The sequence below is a fragment of the Littorina saxatilis genome, linkage group LG17 (assembly GCF_037325665.1).
Source record: "Littorina saxatilis isolate snail1 linkage group LG17, US_GU_Lsax_2.0, whole genome shotgun sequence".
NCBI classification, from domain to species: domain Eukaryota; kingdom Metazoa; phylum Mollusca; class Gastropoda; order Littorinimorpha; family Littorinidae; genus Littorina; species Littorina saxatilis.
In genome coordinates, this window is record NC_090261.1 from 4,967,263 (window position 1) to 4,989,563 (window position 22,301).

Genomic DNA, 22,301 nt, shown 5'->3' on the forward strand with positions numbered 1-22,301 from the left:
ACACGGTAAATGGTGCAAACTGGCGCCAAATGAGCTTAGGCCTAAAAAAAAAATAGGTGTGGTTACGGTAACCCGACCTACCCTATTTTTAGGGGCCGATCCTATAACTTTTTATTACATTTGTCAAAAAAAAAAAAAAAAAAAAAAAAACCAGTGCAAAAACGCAATGAAAGCGAAAGCGCCCGTGTCGCACACTTATTTCCCTGTCAAGTAGGTTTAATTTGTACACATTAGAAAAAAAAGTTAAAAAAAAAAAAAGTGATTGCCTACCTACCTACCCTATTTTTTGGGGCTATGTTACCGTAACCACACCTATTTTTTGGGGGGGCCTTAGGATTTGCAGCTACATTGTTTATCATATAACCAAATTGTGTGCTTGGTTTGGTGCACGCTTTTGGTTTCCAAGTCCAAATCACTGCATTGGGCGACGCAGTGGCAACTAAATGGGATGTGCCTTTTAACCCACTGAATGCAGCATCTATTGGTAATTTTCAGGTCAGAGGTGCATGGCACGTTTATAGTATCCCAAACCCCGATTACTTTCTTTCTCCAGTTTCGGTCTTTTTAAATAATTTCTTGGTATTAATTCCATGCCACATCCTCTACTCAAAATGTTATGTAAGGGTGGATGGAGTGGGAAGGGGTGGGGGGAGGGAGAGAGAGAGCATAAGGGGGAAAGCTCGAGGCTTGATCAATAGCATCAACAGAACAGTCATCAGCTTTATAGGGTAGACTTTTTCTCTTATTTGTGCTTCAGCGATTCATTCACTGGGTAAAGGGAGGAAACAAAAATCCAAAATACGCCGAAAAACGAAACACCAACCTTCATAATTTACTTGACCGTCACCATCAATATCAGCTTCTCGGATCATCTCGTCCACTTCCTCGTCTGTCAATTTCTCTCCCAAGTTTGTCATCACATGCCGCAACTCGGCCGCACTGATGAAGCCGTTGCCGTCCTTGTCGAACACTCGGAATGCTTCTCGGATCTCCTCCTCACTGTCTGTGTCTTTCATTTTCCGTGCCATCATCGTCAGAAATTCAGGGAAGTCAATCGTGCCGTTACCTGTACAGAAAGAAGCACAAGTTGTACTGGGAGATTGGCAAAACGATAAATAGCAAGTCAGGCTGATGTTGCATTAGTATTTACAATTTGTCAACAAAGCGAAAAAGGGGCAGCGCAGATGAACAGCAAGAGGCAACCAAATGGACTCAGAATTTTTTTGTCATAGAGCTACCAACAACCTGTAGAACTGGTCACTTTTTTTTGCTTTCATAGTTCAACAAAATTCATGTGTCTAGCTTTGCACAGTGCGTTTCAACACCTGACACTGTAAATGTTCCCAGTGGCAGTGGCATCTATTTGCTACATTTTTTGGTAGAACCCGTTTTGTCTGTGTCAGTTATGGAAACTAACCCTGCATAAAAAGAAAGCAGCCAGGATTATGATTTGCAGAACGTGTAAGAGTGAAACAATGCCCTTTTCTGTTCTGTAAGAGTGGAACAATGCCCTTTTCTGTTCTGTAAGAGTGGAACAATGCCCTTTTCTGTTCTGTAAGGGTGGAACAATGCCCTTTTCTGTTCTGTAAGAGTGGAACAATGCCCTTTTCTGTTCTGTAAGAGTGGAACAATGCCCTTTTCTGTTCTGTAAGAGTGGAACAATGCCCTTTTCTGTTCTGTAAGAGTGGAACAATGCCCTTTTCTGTTCTGTAAGGGTGGAACAATGCCCTTTTCTGTTCTGTAAGAGTGGAACAATGCCCTTTTCTGTTCTGTAAGGGTGGAACAATGCCCTTTTCTGTTCTGTAAGAGTGGAACAATGCCCTTTTCTGTTCTGTAAGAGTGGAACAATGCCCTTTTCTGTTCTGTAAGAGTGGAACAATGCCCTTTTCTGTTCTGTAAGAGTGGAACAATGCCCTTTTCTGTTCTGTAAGAGTGGAACAATGCCCTTTTCTATGAATGACCCTTAACAGATCTGTGGCGGTTTACAAGGGAAGGAAGGTATCTTCACATGAAACTTTCAGCCGTTTACACTTACAAGGCTCCCTACGGACTAGGACCCTTAAGTCTACTGTGTAGCAGTGGAACTTTAAAGGGTCTGAAGACCAAGAGGTTCCTATTCTTGATTTCGGAGGGCACATTCCTTGCCGACAATGAATCCCAAGAGTGCTCATGTCAAAGTAATAAGATTTTTCTTGTAAACTCTGAGCCATTCACATAACATTATTGTCATATTGGTCAGTTAACTCTGTAAACTTGTGTTGGTACAGATCTGGCAGAACAGTTTCTGGAAACTAGTGATGGTACACACGATAACAGATCTATATTGCTATTTCATATGTTACATGGATTTCCATTGGTCAATTGGTCAAAACTGAGCTCAGTGCAAAAGTGATATCGACGACATTTCCGTCGATATCAGTTTTGATATCGACGACCTCTTTATTGCTTCCCCACTTCAAACACCTAAATTTAAAAACAACTTACAAAAGTATTTGTCTCAGTTTTGGCTGTTCCATATATCCCTCCCTCTGATTATTATTTCTTTTGGTTCACTCTTTTCTTGTACTTTTCAGTATTTCAAAATGTCTTTTCTTTCAAAAAGTCTTTAGTCACTTGCTCAACTAAATTCTGGGATAATTACATTTTCATATATATTTGTTTGTTTTTAAATGTAGGTGTTTTTGTTTTTGAAGTGGGGAAGCAATAAAGAGGTGGTCGATATCGACGGAAATGTCGTTGATATCACTTTTGCACGGAGCTCAGTTTTGCCCAATTGACCAATGGAAATCCAGGTAACATGAAATAGCAATATTGGGTAATATGAATTGCAGGGATGGCCAAATCTCAAAAATTGAACTCGCCAGCCGGGTGAGTAACTTCAAGAAAGTCACTAGCCAGGCAGAAATTTCCCTGGCCCGGTTGATACCACAGTTGATCTGCAGTGTTTATATGGCTTTGCAACTCAATATTAGTTATTACAGGCAAAAGGGTGGCATTTGACCAGAATTTTCATTGGCCAGCCGGGTGATTTCTACTAGCCCGGCGGATTTTTTTTACTCCCCCCGGCGACCGGGCGGTTGATTTGGCCTTCCATGTATTGTGTGCCGTTTTTTTTTTCCTGGTCAAGTGTGTCACGGGACCGCCTCCATAAATTTCGAGTACTTTTTTCTTGCAATAGAATTTTGTGGCTTCTACTGTGCATAGAGTACAGGGATGCACAGTTTGGGGAGCAGCAAGTTTACCTCTATATAGCAGAAAAATATAGAAAGAAAATATTTGCACCTGCTGAAATATCAAAATAAAGAAATAATGTTTATAATCATACCATCAGCATCCACCTCGTTGATCATGTCCTGCAGCTCGGCCTCCGTGGGGTTCTGTCCCAGCGACCTCATCACTGTGCCCAGTTCTTTGGTGGTGATGGTGCCGTCGCCATCCTTGTCGAACAGCGAGAACGCCTCTTTGAACTCTGCACACGGAAATTAGTTTGTAAGTGAATTGTGATTATTTAAAAATTTACTTTGTTGTTGATGTCATTGTCACCCATCAATTCTAGTTATAGATTTATATCTATCCTTAAATTTTCAACAGTCATTTAACATGTGTTTCACAATCACAGCAAACTTAGTCGTCTGTTTTACTATTGTTTACAGATTAAAACTGTAGAATAAAATTCTCAATAAATGCTGATGTGAAGTGCAATTAATACTTGATATAGTGGTTCTTTATTCTCTCGTTTATACGTTTTTCTTCTTTTGAAAACAGCGTTTGACTGAATGACTCACCAGCTATTTGTTCTTCTGTGAGTTGATCAGCCTGAAACACACAACAAACATAAATCCATTAGAAAAGTACCATATACAGTGTTAACATAAAATACACCTGATCTTGACCATCTCTTTCGATCTACATTGGTAACTTTATAACACAGTACACTTTGATGTTAGAACTTGCAGGGAGCAGTACAGTTCTCACCAATTTCAGTTTCACAGATGTGTTAGTGTGTAGCAATCTTCAATTCTACCTCAAATTAAAATTCAACAACCAATCACAACACATTTGATTTCATGTGGAGGTTGCATGACGAACAGAACTGTATGATCACTAAAAACTGCACTCTAGAGACAAATGACTTAATTTTATCTGCTATTTTTACAGAGATTAGATGTTTACGAAGGTTGATATTTTGTCTTGTAGTTTTGACATGCAGGTCTTCCGAGAGAATATTTTTGTAGCCAGGACATTTTCAATCCAGGTCAAACAGAAATATTGTCCTCAGAGTCCTCACTGCATTCTCATCTAATCTCTGTACCTAGCGCATACACCATTTTCATAATACACCATGATTGCAATCTGGGAATCTTCATGCAAAACAGAACAAGTTTTTATCATTGAAGGGGAACAACTCTTTCACTGCTACAGGAAAAAACACATGGAGTTATTACTTATGGTTATAAACGTCTCCATGTACTATGGAACAAATAGAAGCAAACATGTTAATGATGAATAGTACTGGAATGAACAAACGCTTACAGTTTTAGTACTTTTACTTGCCTGAACATGCAAACACCTCCCCCCCCCCCCCCAACACACACAGAAAACAGCCCTCTGCTAAGTTAAGCTACAGAAATGTAGTAATCCGTGGTCACAACTAGCACCCTTGGAGTTAGAGCCAAGTAGTCTCCTTTCATGAGATATTTTATACCACAATGAAGTTACAAAGGCTAATAAACAGCTACATTAGTACATAAGTACATTCCTTTCACTCTGACTCAAACAGAAGCTGAAATAATCAAAAGGCCCCCTCCAGTTCCGCTTCAATCTACTGCAGGGACTACTGTATTCCACTTTATAAAAACATTCATCATAAACCAATGCTTTCTCCACCTGGATATTATTTTCTGATCACTTTTTTGCTATGCTACTGCGGGAATTCAATTATAAAGCAAGAAGAGCTCATTAAACAGAGCTTCCTTAGTCTAAAATTACTTCAATCCTGTTTTCCTAATTGTGTCATCTAAATGCAGATGTTTCCTGTCAAGGGGAGCTATGAAACACAATGTTAAATGGAACACCTGCCAGTTTACATTTTGTCACCAGGGAGTGTTTAGACACAAACTGATGAGAAGCTCAGACTGAGCCTTCTATAGGCCTACCTGTTTTGTCTTCCATTGGTGGCTGCTGGTGATAGCGATTAAGTTCTATTTGACTTTAGTCTGGAGACACAAGTAGTAAAACGACAACTTGTACAAGTAGTTAGTTAGGCCTAAAAAAAAAAAAAATAGGTGTGGTTATGGTAACCCGACCTACCCTATTTTTAGGGGCCGACCCTATAACTTTTTATTACGTTTGTAAAAAAACAAAAAAAAACAAACAAACCAATGTGCAGAAAACGCAACGAAAGCGAAAGCGCTCGCGTCGCACAATTATTTCCCTGTCAAGTAGGTTTAATTTGTACACATTAGAAAAAAAAGTTAAAAAAAAAAAGTGATTGCCTACCTTCCTATCCTATTTTTTTGGTGGCTATGTTACCCCACACCTATTTTTTTTGTTTTTTGCCTTAGTAATGGTTAACTGTTGCTTAATGGGTCCTGCGGACCATTTAGGCCAAATCAGGACCCCATATGTACAAGTAGTACTAGCACAGTAGCAGTTGCACTGCTCAACAACCAGAGTTGGCATACAGTTGTCTGAAGTAATATTCACCCCAGAATAGTAACCAAACATACACACAGTCCATTCCAAAGAGACATGGTCAGAGAGAGAGAGAGAGAGAGAGAGAGAGAGAGAGAGAGAGAGAGAGAGAGAGAGAGAGAGAGAGAGAGAGAGAGAGAGAATCATTAGATCTACATGGTCACACTCAGAGTTAAATACTTGGTATTTTGACTGTAATGTGTCCGCAGTATGGCTACTTGGTGACTCATACACACTTCCTCACAACATGTAGGCTAGACCTGAGCCACAGACACTCTTTCTGTCTGTGGGCCTGAGCAGACGAATTATACTGTTTGCAGCTATTCCAAAGAATTTTTAGCTCACACTCACAGGCAGTCATGCAAGTTTCTTACAGGTCTGTGTGCACATGACACATTTTTTAAAACAGTTACCCGAATAGTAATACAGGTGACTGGTGTGTGTGTGTGTGAGACAAGACAAGACAAAATCTTTATTATCGAGGGTAATAGATAAGCAAGAGAGAGAGATAAGCAAAAGAGAGAGAGAGAGAGAGAGAGAGAGAGAGAGAGAGAGAGAGAGAGCCCTTCCGACTGAATCATGTCAGATAGTAGGCTACAGTTATTACAGGTATAAAGTCGCGTTCAATGAAATCTTCTCTACATGTAAACATAGTTTACGGCACTGAGTGCAACAACGGACCATTATAAGTCAGTTTCAAATTAAATTCAATAAACCACGGATGGTCGTGCTCAAAAGACCGCCGAACGGCTGTCGTTCCACGAGAGTCTTTCCCCACTCCGCCCACTTTCGTTTTTGAAAATGAAGGAATGCAAAGTGACAATGCTTAGCCTATGTCAAAATAGGTGTGTAAAATCAAAGCGAAATCAGAAATAGTAATCTGTTCCCAAGCAAATTCATCCAAACATCTGGACTGATAGGTCCTCAATAATAGCATCTAGCAATGGTCTTGAGAACTTTACCATTTTTGGCACCGGTTCCATGAGGTAGGGGGACAGTGCCAGACATGAAAAGAACAACCGATACCAGAAAAATACAACGCTCATCAATAAGAAAAAGATGTCAGGCATCCATTCACACCGAACTAACAAGCGGATGAAAAGATATTTCGACTTACCATTGTGGATTTTAAATTACACTCAACAGCGCAGATACGGTATCCACCGAAAACAAGACTGGCTCTTTGACAGAAACTCCAACCGTGATGCTCGCTGAGTTTAATTAATGCGCGTTTCTCAAAGGATGCAAATTAGTAGAACAAAGGTCAAAAATGCACAAGTAGTCCAGAAAAAGGACTACGATAGCCAAAGGGCAGTTTACAATTAAACTCGGCTAACTATCCGTCTTTCTTCTGGAAAAGTAAAAATTCTAATGCGTCGCACTACTTCTTATCTTTTAGCATCCTTTCACACACAGCGGTCGCTTTGCTCAGCTTGGAGCGCGCGTGTTGCTAACGGTGGGAGCATGTAACGCGGAAGGCTATTGGTTCACCAGCATCTGCAATGCGACAAACAGCACTGCGGTTTTAGAGGAAGCCCGGCACATGGCGCACTGCCTTGCTGGCGGTCTGACGTGGTCGATTGTTGTCAAAGAAACAAACTATCAATAATAATTTGCGGGATCATTTTTCCAGTTCACAAGTACAGCATCTGTCAGCGGTAGTGTTAAAACAGCCAATCCCTGTAAAATGACAGGCTACATTTACACCTGGCGGCATCGCCGTATACTTTTACTTTGATCTTCCCGCCACATTTTCATGATTCGAGCCAGTGTAAGTGTTATCTGGAAGCCAAAAAAAGTAGGACTGTCTATCTCGATGAGGAGCCGTATGCTGAAGTTTTCAGTTCTGCCGATTCAGTGAAAAAAAACACAAGAAAAGAAAAAAAAAAAAGAAAAAGAAAACAATAACCGCTGTGTGAAACTGCTTTATTGAGAAGTAGGCCTTACATCCTTTGCTACGAGGAAGTTACAATTAACACTGCATACCCCAGCGCGGCCGCTCAGCAAGAAAACCCGCATTGACTGATGTGATATGTGAGAAGAAGGGGAAAAAACCCACTTGACATGGCGGGAGGAGAAAAAACTTTCGACTAGAAGGATGATTTATTAAACTGAGAAGGCCAAAAGAGAATTTTATTTCATCGCCGTTGGCCGTCTTGAAGTTAGTACCGATCGGCGTATGGGAAAAAAGACTGAGCAGACAGAAATACTCAGAATATTCAGTAAGGTAACGGCAGAATCGAGTGGCAGACTGACTGACGGACTTGATTTGTAATTATTGTCACTGGGCCTAATGTCGTGCTTTATTTGGACTGCCTAAAGGCTACCTTCAGGCTACATGTCACTGAGTTATCATCTCATGATGATGCACGGTAGACCTATTCAGTCACTGAGCCGCTTGTGGAAGCAATTCTGCTGTAACAAAACACGATTCAGCAGTCGGTGAATGCCTGAGATTCTTCATAAAGTCACTATTAATTACATTTAGAACTTTGTGTATCACCAGCAGGCTTTTGTCTGACATTTTTTTTATGCATAGTGTTCAGTGAGTTGAACTTGAAAAGAGGTTATTGAAAAGTCATCAAAATATTAAATGATGATAAAAGAATATATTAAATGATTGCAGTAGAGAAAACGCCGCCGACATTGGACTATTTGTGAGTTAGTTCTGTTTTTCTTGTAGAATGTGCTAATGTTGTGCGGCTCAGTTCTGCTGTTCAGTCTTACATCAGTGGGCATACCTGGCTTTAGAAGTCTTGACTAAGGGGATTTCATAGCACCCCGGTGTGAACATTTTACTTTTCGGAAATTCATTTATTATCCCAAAAAAAAGAAGAAGAAGTACAGTGGACTGACGAGTAATAAGATCGGTTATTCTTATGTTCTTTTTCTTCTTAATTTTAATGTGTTTGGCGGTGTGAGCAGTTCTGATAAAATTATGATGCTGTACAGTAAAAAAAAAATTCCCCGAAACTGAGGTTCGAAAATAGTCACTAACTGAAAGCTAATGTCACACTGAATCGAATATGTGATTTTTGGCGAAAGTCAATGAGTGAGTGAGACCTGTCGGTGAATGACATGGCGGCGATGTTAATCACCGCTACGAACAATGGACCCGGATGACACGCGACTTGATCTCATCACTGATTGACTGATCAGCGGCCTTGCCCTTCCAGACCTTGACCGGTACGGAGGCTTAGCCCCACATTGACAAACTCGGAGTCGTGTGCGGCTCAGTCGTTTCACGAGATGTGGTTGTAATCAAACAAACTGCAGAGGGCTTAAATATGCGTACAGATTGTCAGATATACAAATGATCCCGAAAAAATAAAATGACTAGATGAAAAAATCCAGTGGTTCAAGGGCGGGGAAAATATAGGTTTTTTTCTTCTTTGAATGATTTTCACACAATTTGGAGCCACTACATACAAGGACGTGCACCAATCTACCCACTTTTAACAAGTTTTCACCTGACTTTTTTCCCCGAAATCCGAAAACTTATCCAGAAACCTGTTTTGTAATTCCTTATTTCCGGATAGCAATTTTCATCCGTGCGCTTAAAATCCCGCCAAACCGAACATCAATCCAATATGTTTAAAGAGATTGCCCAACAACATCATAACTTCGCTGGTGGTCGTGAGGGGTAATTGTGCATGTGTGACCCGGCAAAATTCACTAATTAAGCCGAAAAGACGAATAAATTTGCTCATGTTGTCCGACCATAACAAGCGAAAGGTGTGTCCCCCCCCCCCCCCCCCATATTCCTCCGCCTGTTGGACAATGAAGCCCAACTTGACGTTCGTGCATTGTTCGCCCATGCGGTCAGCAGAAGCACAGATGACCAGCGACATCTGTCGCACGCTGAGAGAGTGGAAGGCAGTGACAACATAATACGGTGGAAAGTGGAGGGTGACAATCCGCGGGGTGGGGGGTGGGGGGGGGGGGGGTGGGTGACGGTAGCAGTAGCGAACCGGTAAGATTGGAAGGTGACAATCAAAGCGGAGGAGGTGGGGGGGGGGGGGGGGGGGGGTGTAGGGGTTGTGATGATAGCAATAGGGATGCGAAAGTGGAAAGTGACAATCGGAGTGGGGGTGGGGTGGGGAGGAGGGGAGGGGTGGCTTGTGAACGATAGCAGCAGGTGTACTGGATGACTTGACAATGACCACTTGGGTGACTGATGGTGAAGTCCGCGAGGAGGCCGCTATTCACGGTTCCGCCCACTAATTGCACACCGACAGTTGGCTGAGAGGACCGTGCTTGGGGTAGGAATAGTGTGTGTGTGTGTGTGTGTGTGTGCTCAGTTGAGAGAAAGAGAGAGAGAGAGAGAGAGAGAGAGAGAGAGAGAGAGAGAGAGAGAGTCAGTGAGCGAGAAAGTGAGAGAGAAAGAGACAGAGAGAGACTGAGCCTGAGAGAGTGAACGAGAGAGAGAGATCAGAACACCGGCACTACACACACACCGGTACACACACTGACACACACACACACACACACTCTCTGCTTGATGCCATGAAATGCGCACCGTACCGTCCCGTCGCTCATCTACTAAGGAAGACAAGAAAAGCAGACTTAAAGGCACAGTGCAGCTCACAGCCTTCGTTTTGCGTTTTTGTTGCAGCTGAGTGCATTTACAGTTCAAAAATCAGTCCTCCTATGGTAGTAAAACAAACCCAAAACTACCCAACGACGACATCTGTGAAGCTCGACAGTTTCTTGTTCACGCGAGTGCATAAATTAACCTAGTTATTACGTGGTGTTTGGTCGGAGTTCGATTCAACTGCCGCCATTCCGGCCTCCATTTTGTTTTACACAAACTCATGATGACGTCTGACATAGTTTGCTAGTGACTGTCTTTTTGTGCATGATGTGGTGATCTACCTGATCTAAATTTAGATCCAAAAATAGGTCAAGACCAGCCGGGTCCGAGTACGAAATTAATTCGTAAAAAAATCGCAGTTCTTGACTCTTTGGGTGCAAAAGTCAATGAAACTTGGTAGTTCTTCTAACGGATAGCTGCCTGAGGTATGACTAAAAGCCCCAGGGGCTCCGTGCACCTGGATTTGACAAGTTTAGTACCTTTAACCCTGAAAAAAAACACGAACCGAGAAAAAACGAAACAACGATTAGCCTCTTTCTCTCACCTCGGTTCTAAAAAGCGCACAGCCACCCCCACGGAATCATATCAAAAAGCACGTTATCCCCGTTCAACGCAGTGCTCGTGACTGAGGAGTTGCTGGCAGCTTGGGTCACAATTTCATTACACTGGCAACGGAGCCCAAGGCACACGGCCAAATGTAATTTTCTGCTAGTTCGTAACTATTGCCTTGTACTTCGCTCTAGAAACCAGCGTCGTTTCTTCGCCATTCCTTCTTGTTTATTGCTGGCTGCAAATGGAGAACATGCGAGATTTTCTCCGATGGCGAGTACATCGTATAAGTACAGTCCCGACTAGCTAGTGACGCAGCGGAACCGCATTAGTGACGTTTACACGTTTAATTTAATTTCAAATTGTATATTGTTGCTGAATAGGACATGGCCGTGTGCCTTGGGGTCCGTTGCGTGGATAATCAAAAGACACGAGCCTGACTGTTTTGTTCAAGTTTAATGTCGCAACTAGTCCCCTCCGTAAGTACAGTCCTGAAACTGAAACCCGTATAGTGTGGTGTATTTCGGAAAAGGCTGTTGCCATGCAGCCCAACTGTAGAAACATCAGTAACTGAGCACCGGGAGTCAACGTTCACCCGAATGACAATTTTGTTGTTGTTTGTCTTCTGATCTTCTGTGTTAGATTTTCAATTAATATGTTCGTAGGGCGAAGTCCGCATGCAGTCTGTCGCAGGGGTGGAGTGGTCATTTTGTCAAATTCAGAACACGTCATCGACCTTAAAAATATGACACACCAATGTTATTATGTTTAAATGTCGGATTCAAAGACTGTTACAAAGCAAACAAACATAAACAAACTGTATAAACAAGCAAACAAAACGCAAATTATTTTGTTCGGAACGTCAATTTGCCAAATGAACACAGAGAGAGAGAGAGAGAGAGAGAGAGAGAGAGAGAGGGGGGGGGGGGGGGGGGGGGGCTCAATCGTTTGGAGGCAGTGTCGGTCTTGAGGCGAAAAGTGCAGGAATGAATGTGGGGTAATGGGCGAATAAAAACTGTTTTCAGAGAGAGATCGAGGGCGCACCATTCAAACTGACCAAGCTAAGGCCAAAAAAAAATAGGTCTGTTTACGGTAACATAGGCCCAAAAAATAGGGTCGGTAGGTCGGGATTTTTTTATTTTTTTTTCCAAAAACCATATTTTTACGTTATTTTGCCAAAAAGATTTTTTTTTTCCCAAATGCCAAAAAAAAGTCTAGGGTCGCGCGAAAAAAATAGGGTCGGTCGGGTTACCGTAAACAGACCTATTTTTTTTTTTGGCCTAACCAGTTATCAAGAACACAAAACTATAGACAGAAACGAAGAAACCAGGATGATAATTCGCAAGGGACATATTGGTGCACTGAAGTCAGGTCTCATTTCTCGGCCGACAATTTCCCGCATGCTTGCCTGGAGGGAAAAGGCCACAGCAAGCTTTTGAAGACCAACAGGGCACATGCAACACGTCAACATTTTACGTCCCTGCACAAATTGTTTATGTTCTCTTTGTTACTGTCGTCCTTTGTTTTCCGTTGTTTTCAAAATGCTAACGTTTGTGTTTAGATCTGCTGTTACATAATTATGTGTTTTTGGGATCTGCTGTTGGTGTCAAACAGAGTACCAAACGGGCAAGAACTTTTTGAAGTCAGAGAACAAAACAAAGAACACAAAAAAACGAATTCAAAGAATCGAAGAATAAACCAAATCCAAAACAAATGAACGAAACAAAAGCATGCAACCATAGTAAATCAACAGAAAAATAAAATCCTGACTCAACCCAATTGAAATCCGTTGATATGGGTACTGGGGCGAGGAGAGGAGTGGTGGAGTTACTGAAGGGATGGGTGGGGTAGAGGGAATGGCCCTTTACTGAACCCACTCAAATAACGATGTTGAGAGTGGTGTCAAACTTTAATACTCGTCATGCATCATTAAAAAAAAACCATGCAGCAGGCAGGAAACTGATGCTTACCGGAAGTTCCTCACAAACCGGCTTTCCCTCTGACAAAAATGCGTTACAGTTGATGCGCAATTAAAAAGGTAAACTTCAGGTTAACCGGAAGAAACAACCAAACTCACGTATAGTTTCGCGTTATGTCGCACGGAAATACGTTTGTGAGTCACAGCAACGGAGAAAAAAACATGTAGAGTCTAGCGGTGACTTTTTAGATGCACTTCCTCTCAGTCTTGTGCTTTATAGTCGAGGTTTACTAATAACTTAATGCTGGACACCCCCCCCCCCCCCCCCTTCTTCTAATTTTCAGGCTTTCCCTCTCAACACAAAGTGAAATGACTGATAGTTTACACTAGTCGACTTCGCGAAATCTTCTTCACGAATTTCGCTGCATGCACTAGATTTGACACTGAATTTTTAGTAAAACGCCTTCGCGAAGTCTTGACGAAGGCAACTATACGTAGACTATTCTTTGGGCCTTTTTCAATATCGAGTTTCTTTGAATTTATGTTTACTAAGACCTTCCAGTTTGAAAAGGAGGGTCGCACAGGGACGACATGATTTGTTTAGTTGGTGTCGTATCTCTTTAACGTCTTCCACTTTCACCGAGTGTCAACTCTTGCCTTTCGACTGCAAGTAAGGTTTGAATCCTGGTCTACGTTGAACATTAAAAGGAAGAAAAACTAAACCAAAAACAACAGCTGATGCTGTGGTGTTCATTTTCCTGTTTCAGGCAGAATTATGTTAATTAGGTGTTGTGGTGATAACTCAGGCATCATCCCTTCTTAAGAGTGAAAAAAACACACACAAACTGCTGATGGTGTGGTGTTCATTCTCCTGTTTCAGGCAGAATTATGTGAATTAAGAGTGAACAAAACACACACAAACTGCTGATGCTGTGGTGTTCATTCTCCTGTTTCAGGCAGAATTATGTGAATTAAGAGTGAACAAGATGGTGTGTGTCAGTAATGCAAAAGTTGTACTACACCACGTTCAGACTGCTAGCTGCTTCACTGAACAAAGTAAAGCCTGAACACCAGCTACAATGGCAGTTTTAAATCCGGCTTAATCTGTTACCTTAGTACAGTACTCTGTGCCATAGATTCACAAACAGTGGGGCCATGGTGGACGAACCCCCTGTAATCAGTGATAAGGTTTGTGTAACCAGGACACTTAATGAAGCGTTCCGGCACGCACGTGCATTGCGAAACTGAAGGTTAATGGGCCTCGTGACAGCGCACGAAACATGCAAGATGCAGACGATGAGCAGAGAGCCTGGGCCGAGAGAAGTAGTAATCATCTACCTGAATACACAATGAGATCGACCCGCACTGTCTGTCAAGGTCACTCATCGGACCAACTGATTGCTATGCATTTAGGGGTCATCATTCGTTCAGCTTCTCGGTTCACCGATACGAATATAAGTTTCTGCATAACATGACCGGCAGCTAAACCCCATAGCCTTTGTTTAGCTGAAATATTCTTGCTTGTGAAATAGTACAAAATAATGCCGAAAGTGACCTTGAAGAAACGTTCCACAAAACCAACCCCAGAATACAGAGTTTGCCGCACACTCTCTGTCGGCCCGTGTATCTGCCTGTTTGTCCTTCTCTGCCTCTTTCTCTCTCTCTCTCTCTCTCTCTCTCTCTCTCTCTCTCTCTCTCTCTCTCTCTCTCTCTCTCTCTCTCTCTCTCTCTCTCTAGATACATATATTTTACACACACACACACACACCGGCACACACACACACACACCGGCACACACGCACACACGCGCAAACTCAGTTTCCCAAACAAGTTTCTAGTCTGAACGCTCTATTGTAAAAAGCAACAACTAAAAAACCCAGCTTATACAAAGCAGCAACCCCTTCCTCGTAATAACACAAAGTCAGAATGAACTAACAGTATCAAAAGACAAGCATCATGTCTATGCCACCAATGTCAGCAACGCCGGATCAGGTGTAACAGGGACATAATGAACTAACTAATCAGTAACCACTGCTATCTCTTTTAGAAGGCAGCAAAAGCCAAACACCCCTCCCCAACCGACTTCAACGATACATTTTTTATTGTACAGTGTAAGCATTTATCTTCAAAGAAAGAAAAAATAAATAATAAATAAAAAAAGACACCGCTGTAATGATATCCTCACATACCCTAGAATTAGCACATAATTATAAATGCGAAATAGCGCGACAGCTGCAGACAAGGAACAGATGCACGAGAGCCATGTACACATGTAAACCAATATTCAGCCACATCTGCAACAACAAAATCTCAGTCCCCCCCCACCCACCCCCCCCCCCCACTTCATTAAAAAAAAATTAGTCAGCCGTTGTCTACTTGTTTACATGTAATCCTATATTCAGCCACATCTGCAGCAACAACACCTCCCCCTTTAAAACAAAATTGTCAACCGATGTTTAAGACTTGTGTTGCCGCAATGCGGCACGCGACTCTATCATTATGCACTCATAAATGCGTGACTTGAAGCGGCACACAACATGAACGCGCTTCAGGTGGCAATAACAGCGAACAGTGCGACCGTGCTAATGCAGCCACAATGACCATGAAATGGAACATGTACAAAGTTGGATTGTTTGTAACACTCTCACACACACACTCATACACGCACACACGCACGCACGCACGTACGCACGCACGCACGTACGCACGCACACACTCGTACACGCACGCACACACACACACTCGTACATGCACGCACACTAACGCCACGTACATATACACACACGCGTGCGTGACAATTGCGGCGGAAGCGTTAACCCACTAATAACAAACATTGACCTGTGTGTAACAAGGGAGGTGTTAGCAACAAGTGGTCGGCAGACCGGAACACTGCTCGCTCCATCGACGCCGCCAAAGAATGGCAGGTGCGCAGCGTACACGTGTGTGCAGAAAATGTCTGGAATCTGCAGGTGAAGGAGGAGAGGAAGGGGGAGGGATGGTGAGGGTGGGGGGGGGGGGGGGGGGCTGATGGGGAGGGCCAGCGCCGACCAACCTGTTGTTGCTACGGAGTTACGAATTTCAACGAAGACGTTAATATGAACCTTAACGTTCTTTTAGAACGTCAGCGCTTTATGCCAGTCAGTGTTCGCACTAGCGGTAATAATGTTAACCGATATTTTTTTTACGGACACTAATCCTCCCTTAAAGCAGAAACCGGTCCTATGATAACTAGCAGTCAGACCGAGACTAAAATACAGTGACTACATCATAAGTTTTGTCAAAAATCCAATGTTCCACTAACCTACCATTTTTATGTTATTTGGATTCTGGATTTTGGAACGTTAGCAGTTTATATGTTTTTGGATTTTTGGATCATATTCATCAGGAAGGACCACATCAAATCAAACGAAAATATAAACCCAGTATGTACGACCGCTTGCCGATTCTACTTCCATTACTTTGATGTACACTACATTGGGGTGTGCACGTTAAAGATCCCACGATTGACAAAAGGGTCTTTCCTGGCAAAATTGTATAGGCATAGATAAAAATGTCCACCAAAATACCCGTGTGACTTGGAATAATAGGCCGTGAAAAGTAGGATATGCGCCGAAATGGCTGCGATCTGCTGGCCGATGTGAATGCGTGATGCATTGTGTAAAAAAAATCCACCTCACACGGCATAAATAAATCCCTGCGCCTTGAATTCGTGTGTTGAGATATGTGCGCGATATAAATTGCATAAAAATAAAAAATAAAATAGATAAATCCCTGCGCTTAGAACTGTACCCACGGAATACGCGCGATATAAGCTTCATATTGATTGATGGAATGTTTTTACCGGGAGAATACCGGACATTTCCGGTGAGGAGACAACAAGATCAAACTAAACTTATATCGCGGAGATGGCAGAATTGGGAGTTGTGTGAATGGACTACGGCGGATTAGCAGAGTCTAACGTGACTGTTGAAGCAAGAAGTTTATCCTTTGTTCATTATCAATCAAATTATAACGTTAATTTTTTTCTCTTAATATAACACGCTAGGTTTAAGTCGTTAGTATAAGTATTGATCAGTCAGGATCAGTGACCAATTAAGAAAAGTTACTGTCGCGTCTTATAAACAAAACTTCGTCGGGGTTTTCCGCGCGTTTGTCTGTTGTCCACTACCAAGGTTCAGATTCACACCTGTGTGTGAAAGTGCCTAAAGTGTGCCGTTACCAGGTAATGGTTCCTGGAGGTCTGGCACTAACGCCGCATTGTAGTTGATGCTGCTTGTCTTGGCGGCGATGGAGAATGCGATGGTTACGGTTGAACGGGTGGCTGCGAGAGAGAGAGAGAGAGAGAGAGAGAGAGAGAGACAGAGACAGAGACAGAGAGACAGAGAGACAGAGAGAGAGAGAGAGCAGAAATAAAGAAAGGTTTATCATTCCTACAATTAGTTGAAATATAAAACTGACCCAATACACTGAAAGGCACGGAAGACTGACGTGATACTACGTGGACACAGGGGAATTGACAGTTAGGAAAAGACACTGAGATGCTTGAAAAAGGTGAGATAAGATAATCGAAATTGCAATATGACGTCAAACGACATGTAATTAGCACAATGTTAAAATACCATTACTAACTTAAAAAAAAAAAAAATCGAAAACGGAATCAAAAGGTCACCGTATGTTTTCTAAGCAATTTGGCCGAGTTAACTTTCTAACATTTTTGTTTTTTAAGAATGAGACCATGAAAGCTGCAGGTTTACACACGAACATCTGATCTGTTTTTCACGATTCAGCACCCTTATCTCCACCTGACAGGATAATTCGGAAATTCTAGCTCACAAAAATTTCATTTGGACTTACAGAACATAATGACCGTTATCAAGGCAGCGTCTTACACGCCATTAACATGTCGTGCAATAAACACCAAACTCTGGCTTCAAAAGAGAAGCCGGCTTTCTTCCTGAGACTTTTTATCTCACCCGCAGGGCGAATCGCCGCCCGCGAAATTAGAGTCTGGAGCTACTAGCGAGGATGTAGAGCACGAGGGGATGTCTTGACGAAATGGATTTAAAGCGAACCACCCCTGATTTGTAAGTATTGTATCTTTTACGTAAAACACATTGTCCTGAGGAAAACTTAAAACCTCAAGAGCATTATACATCATTGATAAGCCACTGTGTCATTGATTAGTCTTTCTTGTTAATTGATGTTCTATTCACTGTGAAACTTAAAGGCATAGAAAGCTGATGAATATACACGCTAATTGCTTTACCCAGAGCTGGAGACAGACTAAATTAAGTTCCCTGCAAAATATTGTGGTCTAGGAGCCCTTAAATGTTGAGATAATTGAATTTTTATTTTGATCTAGATGGTCCTATTTATAGATTTGGCAACACATGTAACGTTGATGCAAGGGAGCTAACACCGCGGCTTTGTTGACATCCTCACTTTTTCAGAGGCCAGAACAAGCTGTAATGCAAGTATTATGGTCCGCGCATGGTGACATATCGTCATTATATGGTCTTATGGTGCGTTTGACATCGATTGCAGGGCCGGACTAGGCGAAGAGGAAGGGGGGGGGGGGGGTTGCCAGTGGTGGCCCAGGGGGATGTCCCCCCTGGCGGCAGGGGCGGATCAGTTCATTTTATGACTGGTTTTTTTCAAAAGTATATTGTGAAGATATGGGTGTGAAGGCGCGAAGCGCCGAGCCGACGGCGCGAAGCGCCTAGCTTGCTAGGGGGGTCCGGGGGCATGCCCCCCCGGAAAATTTTGAAAAAAAGGATGCAAAATGGTGCCATCTGGTGCATTCTGAGGATGATCATTACCAGTTTCAGGCAGCAGATTTTGTCACTGATTAATACCCCAAAAATTGAAACTCAATGTAAAATAAAGAAATGCATGCCTCATTCAATATTTTTATTTTTTGGCTGGGGGGGGGGGGTCCGAAAACCCTAGAACCCACCCCCCCCCTCGTTGTGGGGGTCAGGGGGCGAAGCCCCCTGAAGCTGACGGGTAGGTCATATTCTGAGATAGGAAAATGGTCGCTCCTTGCATGAAACGGCATAAAATAAGCAATAATAAAAAAAAAATTAAATAAGTAAGGTACATGTTTAGGCTAGGGGGGGGGGGGGGGGGGGTTGCGCAACCCCCATAACCCCCCCGGTAGTCCGGCCCTGGATTGTGGGCAAACTACACTTTGTAAACACGGGAGTGCGTTAGTATGCCTTTAAATTGTAAAGCTTCTGGTTTTATTTGTGTTAATCCGTGGCTTTACTTGAAACGGAAAGGGCCCACTATAACGAAACAAAGATGGCGACATAATGACATATCCTTATTAATTTTCTCTTCTAATCATACATGAAATATGATGGAATGAACCATCCAACTGCTGCAACACATCCTTATCCTATTCTGATGTCTTCGTCAGAAAACTTCATGGTAAAAATGTTGTTATCTCCATAAACCACTAAAATACAATGCCTTGACCAGACTTCAAGAGATAGGCGCATTGGAAAATGTTCCACAGATAGACGAAGGCACAGGTGGGTAAACACACACACACACACACACACACACACACACACACACACACACACACACACACACACACACACACACACACACACACACATTACACTGAGAAAAACCCCATCCAGAATACCGTGTGGAAAAGACGACAGACATACTAACTAACTAGAATTTATGTCCAAAGTCACGTTAAAGCAACTATGATGGGGTTATTCGCTAAAAAAGGGGGGAAAGACCTGACCGGGCCCGTTAAAGACCTGAAGCATGATGGGATAAAAAGCCTGGGCAGATAGGAAGATTAGAACAAGCACGTGCTACAATCCCCTCTGTGTGGAAGGGGTTATTATTAGGCTACCTCCACGCTCACCCAGCTGCACTGACACAATATTGCTCCCAACGAAAAACAGCAAGGTGAGCCGACAAAGGAGGAAAAGTGGAGATGCACACAGAGGAGGAGAAGGACTTTGACGATAAGGAGAAGGAAGAGGAAGAGGGGAAGGAAGAGGAAGAGGAGAAGGAAGAGGAAGAGGGGAAGGAAGAGGAAGAGGGGAAGGAAGAGGAAGAGAGGAAGGATAAGGAAACAAAAGCGATCTGTCGCAAGGCAAATGACGCCGACGATAAGAAAGAAAAGGACTCTGATTACCGAGGTTGTGATCAAACTTCCACGAACCAGCATTCTTCCGCAATCAGCGGGTCTAAAAAGCAGCAAAAAGCCTAAAAAATGCGAATTATGCAAATACAAAGAGTCTCAAAAGGCAGCATAAGAATGCATTAAAATAGACTGAGTCTATTTAAGACGTTATTTTTTTGATACCCGAAAAATTCTAGAAAGCTGCAATCGAAATGCATTGAAACATAAAAAAAGGCTTTGCGTGCGGCAAAATGTGTAACACTAACAGTCGGCGGTTTTACGGCAATAATGAACAATCAGTGAACCTGCTTGCGCAAAATGGAAATTAAAAGCATTGGATAAATGGATACATTCATGTCCTACTGGCACCAGTGACTGTGTGCATTTAGTAGTCTCAAGGCCTGATTTTAAAGGCCTAATCTGACAAACGTCGGTTGCACGTACGTGTCGCCCAAGCTTTGTATGACATCAGCAGCTAAGACCTGGGGCCATTGTCTTAACAAATGACAGCACGCGTAGCAACAACTGAAAAAGAATGAATTAATCAGCAAAACTGAACAGTAAACTCTGGACGAGCAACCATATGGAACTACAACAGTGTTACACAACAAACAGTAAACTCTGGACGAGCAACGGTATTGAACTTCAACAGTGTTACACAACAAACAGTAAACTCTGGACGATTTTTTGTTTGTTTGTTTGCTTAACGCCCAGCCGACCACGAAGGGCCATATCAGGGCGGTGCTGCTTTGACATATAACGTGCGCCACACACAAGACAGAAGTCGCAGCACAGGCTTCATGTCTCACCCAGTCACATTATTCTGACACCGGACCAACCAGTCCTAGCACTAACCCCATAATGCCAGACGCCAGGCGGAGCAGCCACTAGATTGCCAATTTTAAAGTCTTAGGTATGACCCGGCCGGGGTTCGAACCCACGACCTCCCGATCACGGGGCGAACGCCTTACCACTAGGAACTCTGGACGAGCAACGATATGGAACTACAACAGTGTTACACTACAGACAGTAAACTCTGGACGAGCAACGATATGGAACTACAACAGTGTTACACTACAGACAGTAAACTTTGGACGAGCAACGATATGGAACTACAACAGTGTTACACTACAGACAGTAAACTTTGGACGAGCAACGATATGGAACTACAACAGTGTTACACTCCAGACAGTAAACTTTGGACGAGCAACGATATGGAACTACAACAGTGTTACACTACAGACAGTAAACTTTGGACGAGCAACGATATGGAACTACAACAGTGTTACACTACAGACAGTAAACTCTGGACGAGCAACGATATGGAACTACAACAGTGTTACACTACAGACAGTAAACTCTGGACGAGCAACGATATGGAACTACAACAGTGTTACACTACAGACAGTAAACTTTGGACGAGCAACGATATGGAACTACAACAGTGTTACACACCAAACAGTAAACTCATCTCATAGTGGGATAATTGTTCAAAGAAGCTTTCAGATGAGCTGGAGAAGCTGCAACTCGAATCCATTAGAATTATTGTTGGTGCTGTTAAAGGCACTTCACACGAAAAATTGTATACAGAATCTGGCTTTATACCACTTATAGAGCGAAGACGTCGTCACAAATTAATGCTATATTATAAAATGGTCCACGGCAATGTACCAAATTACCTCAACGTTTTATTGCCACCTCTTGTTTCTGACCTAAATCCCTACCACCACAGACGCCCACTAGAGCGTAAGACTCCCCAGTGTAAATCAGATTTGTACAAGTCATCTTTTATTCCTTCTGCAACTAGTCTCTGGAATAAGTTGACTGAAAATATACAACAATGTGATTCTGTTGGTCTGTTCAAGCGACATTTCACAGCTTTTGATATTTCAATTCCACCATATTAATATTCCCCAAATCGCAAAACTGAAGTTTTGCATTGCAGGTTAAGACTTGGAATGAGTGATTTACAATATATGTTTAATCGCCACCTAGTAAACAACCCGGAATGTTCTTGTGGTTATTTTGCTGAAACTGTTCTTCACTATTTTTTGTGTTATCATGTCCCCTGTTTAATGATGCAAGAACCGCAACAATAGGTACATTAGCTCCAGAATTTGTTAATATTGACACACTCCTGACAGGTGATTCAAACATTTCCATATTTGAAAATAGTGCTATTTTTGTTGTTGTCCAAAGCTATATTGAGAAATCAAACCGCTTTGGGACACCTTAGTTCGATGTTTTTTTTTTGAATTTAAAAAAAATATATATTACTTGGGGCCCATCTACTTTTTTTTTATATTTTCTTGTGTCTTTCGTTCTCGTTTTGTATTTGTTTTCGTTGTCGGTATTGACACAGATTGTGTTCGATAATTCAAACTAGTTTTCCT

General features: G+C 42.4%; 1 protein-coding gene across 3 annotated transcripts in view; it reads right to left on the bottom strand.

Annotated features, from left to right (window-relative positions):
• LOC138952988 (calmodulin) overlaps positions 1-22,301 on the bottom strand; it is a 130,553-nt gene that overhangs the window by 2,236 nt on the left and 106,016 nt on the right. For 2 of the 3 annotated variants that reach the window (XM_070324756.1, XM_070324755.1), the window contains exons 3-5: positions 3,786-3,816; positions 3,326-3,469; positions 824-1,066 (exon numbers count right to left, since the gene is read on the bottom strand). In XM_070324756.1, the coding sequence (XP_070180857.1) occupies positions 824-1,066; positions 3,326-3,469; positions 3,786-3,816 (418 nt within the window). Of the gene's footprint in view, positions 1-823; positions 1,067-3,325; positions 3,470-3,785; positions 3,817-6,811; positions 7,088-22,301 lie in introns of those variants that run through there. The other variant, XM_070324757.1, reaches the window with a different exon arrangement.